We start from the raw sequence: 12,309 nt of genomic DNA on the forward strand, positions 1-12,309 counted from the left end.
AAGGGTACAAAAAAATATTCCCACAATTCCCATAATGACCTTGATAAATGTTTGAATGACAAATCACTGCAGCGCACAAGTTGACAAGAACACAAAGCAACCTTGTAGTTTTACCCTTTATTTTGATGGGTGACTGTTTTCAATGGAGACAAATTATAATCAATCCCGTATCCAAACCTTTAGAGACACAGCTCTGAGAGCAACAATCAGAATCCAACGTTTACATATAGTGCTTTAAATGTTCACTCCACAGTTCTGTTAGCCTATGGTACTGGTCTCAATACACCACATGAAACAGGCGCCAGTAGAAAACATGCACCACATTTTTTTTATGCCCTGGATGACCTTATCACAGACACATAGGCAGGACACTGGGAATGTTGAAGTGGAAATACAGCACAATCAGAGGTGGAAAGAAAACACCAGAATATAAGTATTTGTGTAGATCTTTCAATTATTAAAAGAATAAAAAAAAGGTAGCTCTGATTAAATAAACAAGACTTTCTGAGCTCTTTCTGCAGTCTTCAAGTTCATCTGACATTCTTGCATCGTTAACCCAAAGTCCAGAATACATTTCTAACTCCTCCTATCAAACAGGGGTTCTTTAGAAGGTTTGGAAAATAATAATTAACTTCAGCAGCAAAAGTACAAATACTGAACCAAGAGGCGACGCTCATATAATATCAAATATTACAGTAACACATATGACTTTCCACCTCTGATTCTTACAGTCCGACATATTACCATATGACCACGGGAAAGTAGCAGATGATTATTGTCTTACATTCATAAATACATAGCATATACATAAAATATCCAAAAAGCAATCGAATGAAAATATTCCTCTCAACAACCAAGAGACGATTGCGGCACTTCCTGAAGGCAAAATGCCACAACTGAGCAAACAATCTGTACATCTGCGTTTGTACAAGGTTTCCTCATCAGCACCGAGCGATCTCTGAATTGCTCCAAGAGTTGACAGATTTAAACTGATCATGCTGTTGGTGGTTTAAACCAATTAAAGCAATGATACGACTGAGGAGATTCGATTTAGAGGCAAAAATGGCCTGAGAAAGTCAACAGACGTTCATACCAATGACTGATGGAGATGGAGGGGGAATTCATTTGAGCTGGAATTTAGCGGCACCACAGGAAGTCTTCAAAACAAGACAACTTGGCTCAACTTTGCCGGACAGTTTCACAGATTAAGAAGTGCTAGACTAAGATGGTTTTTCAATGGATAACTCTCTTACATCTAGTACTAGTCTGTCTTGTGACAGTCAATTTAAGCCAATGTTAATTAAAAACGTAACTAATCTGAGTTTTAAATAAGTAGCTCAGCACCCTTGATACTGCAAAGGGAACTGTCTACAATAGACAAAGGGCATAAGACACACAAAGAAGTTGGACACCAAAGCAGGTCCCCCAAAACATTCAGGACAAAACAAGCAGAAGAAGTTCCCCTCCAGGATTAATTACCAAACACAGACCAAAACAACTAGCACATAGAGTATATTTACAACTTCATGTCCAACTTTAAATACAACAAACAATCCTTTTCCAAATAAAAGACAGCTAACGTCCCTCCACTCGTTTGTAGTGTTAACAGGAGAGTGATAATCCTTGATTCACATCTGTTGGTCCCAGGAAAATCTTGTTCTACTTGTTCACAGTGGACCTCTGCAGTAAGAGAACACGGGTAAACGGACATCCACAAGATGGCACCAGCAAGCGCAAAGACAACAGAAACCAATCCACCAGACGGTTCCCAAAGGTCAATGTTAGTTCACAGCTATATCCGCTCCTGGTGAAGACTGCGGGTAGCTCTCCATGCTCGTCTGTGGCCCTGTGACCTCTTGGAGCAACAACATTATTAATACTGGCCCTTTGGAGGCAACCATTAGTCTGCTCCTTCACTATGAAATCTTACAGTTCCCCTTAGAGGACGACGACGAGTTCTTTGGGGGACTCTGTGGAGGCCTGAAGGACTTTGAGCGTTTCAGACTGTTGGCTTTGCTCCCGCCGCTGCTTCCACCTGAAGCTGCGCTGTTGGCCACTGAGTAGGAGCGTCCGTGCATCATAACTGCGTTCATGCCGTTGGCCATCGAGAAAGACTTGAGGTGGGACTTGATGGCCACAGGGAGGGGCAGTTTGTCGATAAGGTGCACCGGCGTGCAGGAGACGATCGAACGGCAGCACAGATCTTGGAGGCTGAAGACTGTGGAACAAGAAAAGAGAATATGGATGTTACGACTGGATGTCATGACAGATACTCCAGTAAGTTTGCAACACTCTTCAATACATCTGTTCAGTGTGTCCACACACTGTGCTACATTGAGGCCAGGCTGATGCTGATATACAGATTTTCATCCACACAAATTTGTTACTGCTTGCACTAAACTTGTTTTTTTTAATGCCGGTATCTATATTTAAGCTTTATTTTCTTAACTCTGTCTATTGTCTCTTTTTTTACAGTCCCTTCTAAAGTTGTTCAACAATAAATTTTGAAATCTTACATTTACGCACCTGTTTGTCTAATAACAAGATATCTAAAATAATGATGGATACATTTAAAAGATTTGTAAATAACTTGATTTTGGCAGTGATGTGGTAGTTTCCCCATGTGGCCAAATAGTTACAGAGTCTGCATCTTTGTGAGTTTGCCATTTCTATTGGGACTGATACATACTGATTACAGATGGGTGACAAATTGAAGGGAAAAACCACAATAAATGAAACATAATGAATGCAGATGCTTCCATGGGTCCACTGCATGGTACAGTTAAGCAATTAACATCCAATTATGCTCTATGACATATATTAAATGCTGAGCAGGTCCAGTTGATTTATATATCAATATTATAGTAGGGTTGCAGTAAATAACCCTCTTCTTACAAATATGAATGCATGTTTGAGAGTTAAGTGACAAACCATACAGGCTCTGATCTACAGACATATGGAAAAAAAGTGGTCACATGAGTCAGCCTTCACCATATTCTCAACAAGTGCGAGAATATGCATGTGCATATCTGAGAATGGTACAGACCTGAATGCTTGACCCCTACAGTGAGGGGATCCAGTGGCTCTGTTGTGTAGTGGGGGACATTTTGCGAGACTACCTGGTTAACCATAGCGTTCCTAGCTAGAGACACTCAGGACTAGTAGCCACCGCTATTGAGAACTTTGGACCAGCGAGTTAGCGCTCTCCACCACCATCATCAAAACACCAAATGAGTGAATATCTTTAGGAAGAATGGTGTTCCTCTCTCCAGAGAATCAATGCCAAGAGACATTCAAGCTGTTCTGGCGGTGCATGGTGGCCCAAGACCTTATTAAGACACTTGTTGTTTTTTACTTTAATTTCTCACCCAAATGTATTCATTCAAGAGCAGTGTGTCTTTTCAGAAATAATGTCCAGATTACTCTGGATAATCCACAGACCTTGCATTGAATGGCGTGCACTGGAACTACTTTCTACCAAAGAAATAGTACCAATGAACAACAGTTGACAGCGAGGACTGTGGATTACTACTACACTGTAACTTACTACTAACTGGGAATTCTCAATGCTTTTGAGTTTTTCACATTTAAGTCAGTTCAATTATATTTGTGTAGCGCCAAATCACAACAGAAGTTATCTCAGGATACTTTCGAGCAGGTCAATACTGTACACATTAAAATATATATTTTTTTTAAAACATACATTCCTCATCTGACAGAATTGGATTGCTAAAACAATCAACCAGCTCACCTCTGTTGGGCCTCCAGAATTTCTCCATCCCGTGTCTCATCAGCACGATGCGTGAAAGTTCCGTGAAGGATTCGATGACATTGAAGTTGCAGAGCGGACTGACCTCAAAGAAAGTCATGCTGTTCTTTTCTGCGTAAGCCCTGGCCTGTTCTGTTGGCACCTGCCGCTTGAAAGCCAGGTGAAGCCGGTTGCCCACCAGGATCCTGGGCACACCCGGGGCATGCTGGAGGAAATAAACAACATTGTTGCTGTATTTATTGAGGTAATATTACCCAATTCTGTTAAATCTCTTAAACAAGATTTCCAACAGCTATTCTACATCTCTCATTTTTAGTTGCACTGACAGACAACGGTCTTTATCATGGGTGGAAGGATACAGACCCTGCCCATGCAATTCCAGTATTTATTTATTTCTTTAACATGTGATCTGTTAATAATATAACCAAACATGACCAACACAGCTGCCATGATAATTGGTCTACCCACACCCAACCTCAATAGCACAGGACATCACACAATGAATGTGTACCGTTGTCTTTGTCATTGTATGCTGTTTGTTGTTTGATATGTACAGCACCATGAAAAATAACTCTTCCCTTGGGGACGATAACAGTCCAAAGTCTAAGTCTTTGTCAGCTACAATTGGGTTGAATGGGATTACCTCGTCAATTTCCCGGATCCAGCGGTCTATGCCATCAAACGACCAGCCGTTGGTGATGTCATACACGAGCAGGATGCCCTGTGGAAGGAAAGCCAAACATGTTGACATGTATACATTATTACAAAATGAAGGAAAACACCAAAGTGGCTCTAGAAAGTTCTCACCTGTGCTCCACGAGAGTAGGACCGGAAGATGGTGCAGAATCTGCCCTGCCCTGATGTGTCCCTGTTGAAGACAGACACACAAACACAAGCATTGTAGTAGACAATATACAATAACTGCAGGCACTGTTAACCTGATCAACAGCTAAAAACACTTACCATAACTCTAATTTTACTCTTCTCCCATCCAGCAGAATTGTGGTGGTCTTGTAATCAATCCCTGCAGGTCACACACGATCAACACAAAGTTAGCCAATGTTGGATATGGGCCTTTTAATTCACTTCTAAACAACATCAGAAAGAGTTACTCACCACTGCTGTAGGCATAGGGAGACTCCACTGATCCGTCTTGCAAACTGTCCAAGATTTCTCCCTTTCCGACATCGCTGTCTCCCACCAAAAGAAATTTCAGGAGATAATCGTAACTCTTGACAGGACTACTCTGGGTGCCCATCATCCCACGCATTGGATCCGGTTCAGAGAGAGCTTTATCAGCTCGCCAGACGTCCACTGTTCGGGGCAAGGGACAACCACACGGTCCCCAACAGTGGGAGCTAAAGGCAGGCGAACGCCGTTTAACGTTAGCTAAGCAGTTAGCTGAACATTACCCAAGATTTACATAAACTGTGTTGTTTTCAACGTCTAACAAATACAACTGCTTTCTGAATCAGGTGGACTATGTCAAACAAACCGGTGCTGCGTTACTAGCACTGGAAGGGGAGTCCAGCCTGAGTGGATGTAACATTAATGTTCACATTAATAATCAAAACAACCGTAGCTAGCTGTTAGCTTGTTAGCTTGCTAGCTACCACAGACGATGATAACGCATTCTTGCACAGAGGATACACTGTAAAGGCTAGGCTGTTTAGTCCTACTTAAAACGATACTCTATCAAACCAAATACGATTGTTGCACTTTGTTTATAAAACATTTAAAAAAGGCCGACGAGGGACATTCAGCTTCCGACACAACGTCTGGACAAGTTGACTGTGTTGGAACTTCCTGGTATTGACATCATTAGCTGCGTAACATCCGGGTAAGATTTAAAAAGTAAAAGAAACAGAAAACGTTGCTTTCACAACTTATTTACTTACTTTACTTGCCAGGTTTTATATTCATTAGGCTAGCTCAAGTTTTCGAAATTACCCCATCTTTTGAATAAGGAAATTATATCGAGATCATTACAGGACATGTATACCAGGGTTGGGAGGGTTACTTTCAAAATGCACCACAAATGCAAAAAAATTACATTATTTTTAACACCAAAAATGTGTATTATAAAAGAATATGTTCTAAAATTGTAATCCTGCGGTATATCCCCATTATCAATGGATACCAGTTACCTCTTGTATCCTGATTACGTAACTCGGTTACAGCCTGACGTATACATATAATTATTCTGCTCTGGGAATTATTTTAAAAGATTTTAGGTAAGATAACTATGCCCTTTGCACCTTTTTTAGCTTGACTTTTTTAGTTTTATTGCAATTTTGCAATTTTGTCCAGTTTCATGTGTAATACGAATACAAGGTACTGTATTTTTATGTAATGATATTGATTTTGCAATTGTCTTGGTTCTTAACCCTTTTTCAATGTAACACGTTTAATTAAAATCTTGGGGGAAATGCTCTCATTTCTGACTGATTTCATTTATACTTTATTTTCCACATCATACCACTGAATTGGAATGGACAAGGAAATGTCACATTATGAAATACTTTACAGACCCACATGGTGTATGACAGATACTGACAAAGGTATAGCCTGTTAAGGATGATTTATTATTGGTCACCTCTCATTGGTTGTTCTTGATTGGCAGCAGCTGTATGAAGTTTCTTGATTGAAGACTACAAAAGCCAAGTGAAACACGACCACCACCACTCAACCTTTGGGCAAGGGGTGAACTTCAATGGGAGGCAGCTGCTGGAGTAAAAACAAAAAAAATGGCGCTGATACATGCTGGGCTTTTATTATTGCTGTTTGGTTCTGCCTATACTTATCAGTTTAGAGGTGGTGCTGAGTATGGCCTGTTTGTGCAAAATCCCGAATTAGAGTGGGAGAGAATGGAGACAGTGATAGGTGATGAAATGGAGCGAGCCCCTGCACCTGAAACCAAATCCTGGAGGAAAACATCAGGTAGTGAATCTTCAACACGTAAAGCCAAGGGGGTTCCTCAGTATAGGATTGTCTCAGCCTCCCAGGACCACAAAGAGGTTTTCAAGCCAGAAAAGGGTTTCAGACCCCTCCCTAACTCGGTCATAAATATGTTATTTGGGAGTCTTACCGCTACTGGTGTAACTGGAACATCTGCAACAACAGTAGCAACAACCAGTCCAAAGCTGATTGAAATCCTGTGCCATGTTGATAGAATGTATGTAAGAGTCAGGAGAGAAGTCTTCAAGACTAGGAATGCATGGGAATATTTGAAACTAGGCACCTGTCCTGTTAAAGCAAGTACCAAAGACCATTACTATCTTCTGTCCCTTCTGGAAGATGACTGTGGATTCCAGAAAGAGGTTGGTAAAGGTGTTATTTCTTTATTCTAAATTAGTATTCTGCTTCATTCTGAGTGCTACTACAACAAATGTTTGTTTTTAGAGTAGTGTAGATATGAGAACCATTCGCATTGTGCTCCACTACAAGCCAACTGGTCCAGTCCTAAGGGAGAAGTCATTTGATGTTCCGCTGCAGTGTAAATTTCCCAGGTGAGATTTTTAATGTCTTTATTTTTGGCCAGACTGTAGTGTTTTAAGATAACATTAAATGCAGGTAGTGAAAAACAAATGAGTCTAAACTATTTTCATGTTAATGATTTAGCAACACTTGGCATAGTTAGGCCAAAAATCAATGATTGCTGTCCTCCAATTTTGTATTAACACAAGTTTTCACTGTTAACAGGTTCTTTCACTCCTTTAAAGTTGGCTTCTATCCCAAACTAGAAGGAGGCACAGTTTTCAAAGCACTCAAACCAAAAGGTTTCACTATAACTCCTCAAGATGGTATGTGTTTTTTTGTTTTTTGGGCCAGTGTTTCAGCACAAGGCTTTCCCACAAGATTTTCTGACACAAAGGAAATTGAGCCCTAAGATGAATGGCAGACAGCAGCAGGCCTTTAAAAATGTCTTCTTCATAACTTGGAAACTCATGAGGATATCTAAAAAGCTTACAGTAATTTGCTAGATATCTATGGTGAACACTAAATATTGTACAAAATCCTTGGACTCAATTGCTTAACAAGGTGGAAAATGGCAGATAAATTTAGCCAAAGGGAAAGATTACTGAGGTGGTATAAATTGGCTTGTGAGACAAAGACTTTGTTGGACTTGAGCTTCATTTGAGCTCAACACACCTGTAAATCAAAGCTGGAGACGGACTCTTTACCTCATGCAAATTTTATTAACCTTTTTTTAATGCCACATAGCAATATCTATCTTAAGCATTTGAACATGTACTAAAAATACTAGGTAAGGATGCAATACTACAGCAAGTATTCACTGCAAGTTTTACATGTTTGTTTTCTGTAACTTAATCCCTTAAATAAAAGTGTACAATAGATTAAGACTGTTCAATGGCAGACGTCCTTTTCCACAGCCTCAGGGAATAAAATCGTTGGTGCCAAAACCTACACCTTGGGCCAGCCAATGTACTTTGAGGCAAAGCAAGCAGAAAGCACTGCAGGTTCTGGAGCAAAGAGGATCTACATTAACAAGTGCTTTATGACAGCCTCCCAAAACCCCAACTCCAATCCTAAATATACAGTCATTGACAACCAAGGGTAAGATTCCATCTTTTCAGAAATAAGATGGGTGTGTAACTTGGTGGTTGGAGGTAAATGTGTATTTCTCAAATTGCAGCTGTATGATTGATGGTGTTGTGACTGACCAGTCAAAGTTCATTACTGATTCCTCAAAGATGACCCAGAAATTCAGTGTGGGTGCCTTGATTTTCCAAGACAACATTTCTACTTCGTCCTCATCACAGGTACGGTAAAGAGCAAATGGCACGATACATTTTCCATTTTAAAAGTATAATAACTGAAACCTAATGTATTTCAGCAACTCTACATGCACTGTGAAGTCTCTATGGGGATACTTACTCCAACTCAGAGTTCAAAGGCTTGCAATTATGATCCAGCTACCAAAAAGTGAGTTTGGTTAACGTAAAAGTCACTTTGAAAGTCTTGTAGATGAGATGTTTTGTGTACTTGACTGCTGAACAAAAACTAAAGCTTTTGTTCAACACTTGCTTGTATTGAGTATGGCATTGATCTGTTTGTCTATCACAAAGCTTGTCAAATGGCATTTCAAGATCTGACCACCTTGCTTATGGTTTAGGTGGAAGGAGCTATATGGTGATGACTCTGTTTGCGCCTGCTGTGACTCCACCTGCCCCTCTGCACAGCCAAAGGGTAATGTTTCCTTTTTTAAGTTAACACATTATGGGAGAAGTACCATTAGTATGAAATACAGTAGCCTTATACATAATCCTCAAATTGGCATAAAGCATAACTTGAGTGTGAGTCAACTTGAGAAGCATTTTTGCCGTCTTGTACTGTCAAAATAAACACCTAATCCCTTATTTGGTCTGGTAATCTTGCTGAATCTTAAGGTGCTAAATGACTCCCTTGATGCTTCTCTTTGGAATTGATCATGTCCTATTTCAACAGCTTCTAGAGATATAACCTCCAGTCACTCTTGGAAGGTGGATTTGAGCTGGAAGGACAGATATGCAGCAGTGGACCCTTGGATGAAATCCTACAATGCTGACACGTTCAGTTTGGAGGACCCTGACATGGCTGAGCATGAAGACTTCCTAAAGTACTGGGAGCATGATTACTAAAAGCACTCATGTGGGAATGATACAACATTTTAAATAAAACCCTTTGTACTTTGTTTCTATTGGCTTTTTTTTTTTTTTTTAAAATGAAACTGCTATTGTCAATACACGTAACATAGTCATGTATCAGCATGTGTGCATTTCTAAGCATTTCCTGGAAATGTGTTACAGCATTTCTGTAGATACAGTGGTGTACCACAAGGGGATGGAAGAGATTCACAGCCTTTACTTGAGTGAATTCAGCAGGGAGCTCAATAACCTTCTGAGTTAAAGGGTCCCCAATTAGAACATGGTGCAGCAGCTTTTTCTCAAGGCTTTCTTCCATCAAGGCCATTAAGTCTCGTAATCTATAAGCCAGAAGGTTTGGTTTCCACTGTGATAGGTCTTTGGTCAAAAGCAAATGCATTAGTGCAGTTTTGAAATGAACACCCTTGAGAGCACTTCTTTCTGATAGTGCTGTCTGTCTCTTGAGAAGGAAATGTGCAATTTCAAGAGTTTGACTGTGGCATGAGTCATCAGGCATATGTTTAGAGATGTGATCTAAGAAACGATCTTCATAGTTGGTCAGGTTGAGAGTCCAGAAAGTATCCAAGTTGTTTGGGGAGCAAGGAGTAACAAAGAAATGAGCATCAGTGTTGAATTTAACCACAGGGTTCATACTAAAGTGAATCTTTTTCCCAGATCGGAATCTAACTACTAAAGCACCTGGAGCAGCAATGTAGGGAATGTTTAACTCAAACTCATACTTGTGTGAGATCAGTGCCCACGCTTGTTTGATGGTGCTTTGAAACCATCTGGTAACCTGTGATTGTGACAGAAATAGGGAGTTCTTCATGCAAAGAAGGTCATCACAAACATCAGTAATTTTCGTCTTTACTTTCTCAGTCTCACAATGGAGCAGGCAAACCATATCATCTGCGTCAGTAGACTGACAGGGGCAGCCATTTGGGATTTTCTTATTTTCCACCAGTTTTATTTGACCACAGACCTGCATATCTGGAAGCAGATCACTCGCCTGGTTGTTACAGAGCAGACACTGAAAACTATACGGATCAGGTGGGGTAAAGGGGACGATGATATCACACAGGTCCGCCATCTGAAAGTCCTTAATCACCATACCACCATTTCTATCACAGACAGTCCTCATGGCATCCAGTAGATCATTTACAAACCCCTCCAAAAACCCACTCCACTTATTGGATGAGACTTGAATACATTTAGAATGAAATCGCTGCAGAGTGTTGCTGTCTGGTAAAGGCACTTCAGCAGCAGTGGAGGTCACTGGGAAGGCCCTGGTGTCTTCTTGTTTCATTTGAGAATTGTTCCCTAGATATTTCCTGAAGAAGCGGATCATGGAAATGATGGAGAGTGTGTTCCATATGTACCAGAGGAAATCTGTCTCCCAATCAGCGACGGCCTTCTCTGAAGTTTCGTTTTCTGATGTCTTGGTGTGAAGGTGTGACAGAGGTGATTCTTGTTCTTTGGGGCTAAACACTTCCTTCTCTTCAGGCTTTTCATGTTGTTCCTGTGTTCTGCTTGAGTCTCTCAAAGAGTCATTAGGCTGGATGTCTTCTTCTTTTTGCTTGTGGTCAGTTTGTGAATTCTTCAGCGCAGTCTCAGGGTCACTTTTGGAGTTATGTAGATCGGAATTTGCCATAAAATGTCCCCCAGTCACATCTTCTGACATTTTATCTTTTTCAATAAAATGTTGATCAGATTGTTTTTGTTCCTTGGGGATGTTTTTTATGTCATCCAAAGGCCCCCCATTGTCGGTATGTGTCATTTCGTCACTGACAGGTGCCATTATGTTGTCCAGTTTATGGCCTCCTCTCAGCAACCTCTCTTCATGCTTTTGCATGCCCACTTTAATGATATCCCATTCCTCAATCCCATAGTCATCCCTCAGATGCGTAAGAAAACTCAGAGCCACCACAAACACTCGCAGCAGAGTATCTTGCATCGTCAGTACTGTCTGTAAATAAGTCATAAAGAATTGTTACACATAATTTCAGTGTTCTTTGAAATATGCAACAACAAGAGGTTTAATAAAAATCCAATTATTCTTATATATGTGCTCAATGAGACATATTCCTGCTGGCAAATTTCACAATGATGCAAGAAAGAAGCTACTTCCTCGATGGCCTGGAAGCATCCTCTCTAATCATTTCTATGCTCATATTGTATATCAAACACTATTCATTACTGCACATGATAATCATTAAAGTAAAGGAAGAATTAAACTCACCAGAAGAAGTGATCAATGATCTCGATACTGCGCTGTTCCGGTAATGTATGAATAGGTACAAAGGAGGAAGCAAGAGGCTCAGTGATCTCTTCCTATTTTAGATGTAGTTGTAGGTTGTCTTTCGTCACTTATTTCCTGCACACCCTGCCCATGTGCTCTGCTGTGACACTTTCCTGTGCAACACACAGAAAAAAACAGATAGCACAGACTTCCTGTAAGTTTAACTGTGTATTATAGTCTGAAATTAACCATTTACTCTGAGTCACTGAATGAATCATAAACAATTTAAATTACATTATAAGATATTACATTATGAAGGACCAGCCATTATGCCAAAAAAAGCTATGTGTGGAGAATGGTTTGTGTCTATAAGCCCCTGCCTTTTATCCTCTTGTGGGCTTCTAACTGGTTTGTCGAGCTCCGCCTCATTCAGTGGGTGCAGTTGAGTTCAAAGGAGTGAAATTAAGAAACAAATCCCTTAGAGATTTTTAAATTATCGTATTTTGCATGCAATAAGCTATTGTCCCTTGATTTATTTGGTTCTGGTACAAGTGGAAACAACATTCATCTCTTAGGCAACAACCAAATTTTCTTTAGCCAAAGCCATGGATATTGTATTTGAATTGGTTGAGGCCATTTTTGCATGTCTGGATCGT

At 40.3% G+C, this 12,309-nt stretch overlaps 2 protein-coding genes across 2 annotated transcripts; one reads left to right on the forward strand and one right to left on the reverse strand.

Annotated features, from left to right (window-relative positions):
• Positions 1 to 102: 102 nt before the first annotated feature.
• LOC118327051 (ras-related protein Rab-40C-like) lies at positions 103 to 5,593 on the reverse strand. The gene is made up of 6 exons (XM_035660242.1): positions 4,886 to 5,593; positions 4,733 to 4,793; positions 4,577 to 4,637; positions 4,413 to 4,490; positions 3,752 to 3,974; positions 103 to 2,218 (listed from the first exon to the last, which is right to left on the reverse strand). Exons 1-6 carry the CDS (start codon positions 5,037 to 5,039, stop codon positions 1,917 to 1,919), a joined length of 879 nt encoding a protein of 292 aa, XP_035516135.1. The 5' UTR covers positions 5,040 to 5,593; the 3' UTR covers positions 103 to 1,916.
• Positions 5,594 to 6,459: 866 nt separating this feature from the next.
• zp3c (zona pellucida glycoprotein 3c) lies at positions 6,460 to 9,464 on the forward strand. The gene is made up of 8 exons (XM_035659602.1): positions 6,460 to 7,089; positions 7,172 to 7,278; positions 7,472 to 7,572; positions 8,164 to 8,347; positions 8,427 to 8,553; positions 8,628 to 8,716; positions 8,907 to 8,980; positions 9,239 to 9,464. The coding sequence occupies exons 1-8, from the start codon at positions 6,517 to 6,519 to the stop codon at positions 9,409 to 9,411; spliced, it is 1,428 nt and encodes a 475-aa protein (XP_035515495.1). The 5' UTR covers positions 6,460 to 6,516; the 3' UTR covers positions 9,412 to 9,464.
• The last annotated feature ends 2,845 nt before the right edge of the window (positions 9,465 to 12,309 follow it).

This window comes from Morone saxatilis, unplaced genomic scaffold (genome assembly GCF_004916995.1).
Source record: "Morone saxatilis isolate NCDOM2014 unplaced genomic scaffold, NCSU_SB_2.0 Contig17, whole genome shotgun sequence".
NCBI classification, from domain to species: domain Eukaryota; kingdom Metazoa; phylum Chordata; class Actinopteri; family Moronidae; genus Morone; species Morone saxatilis.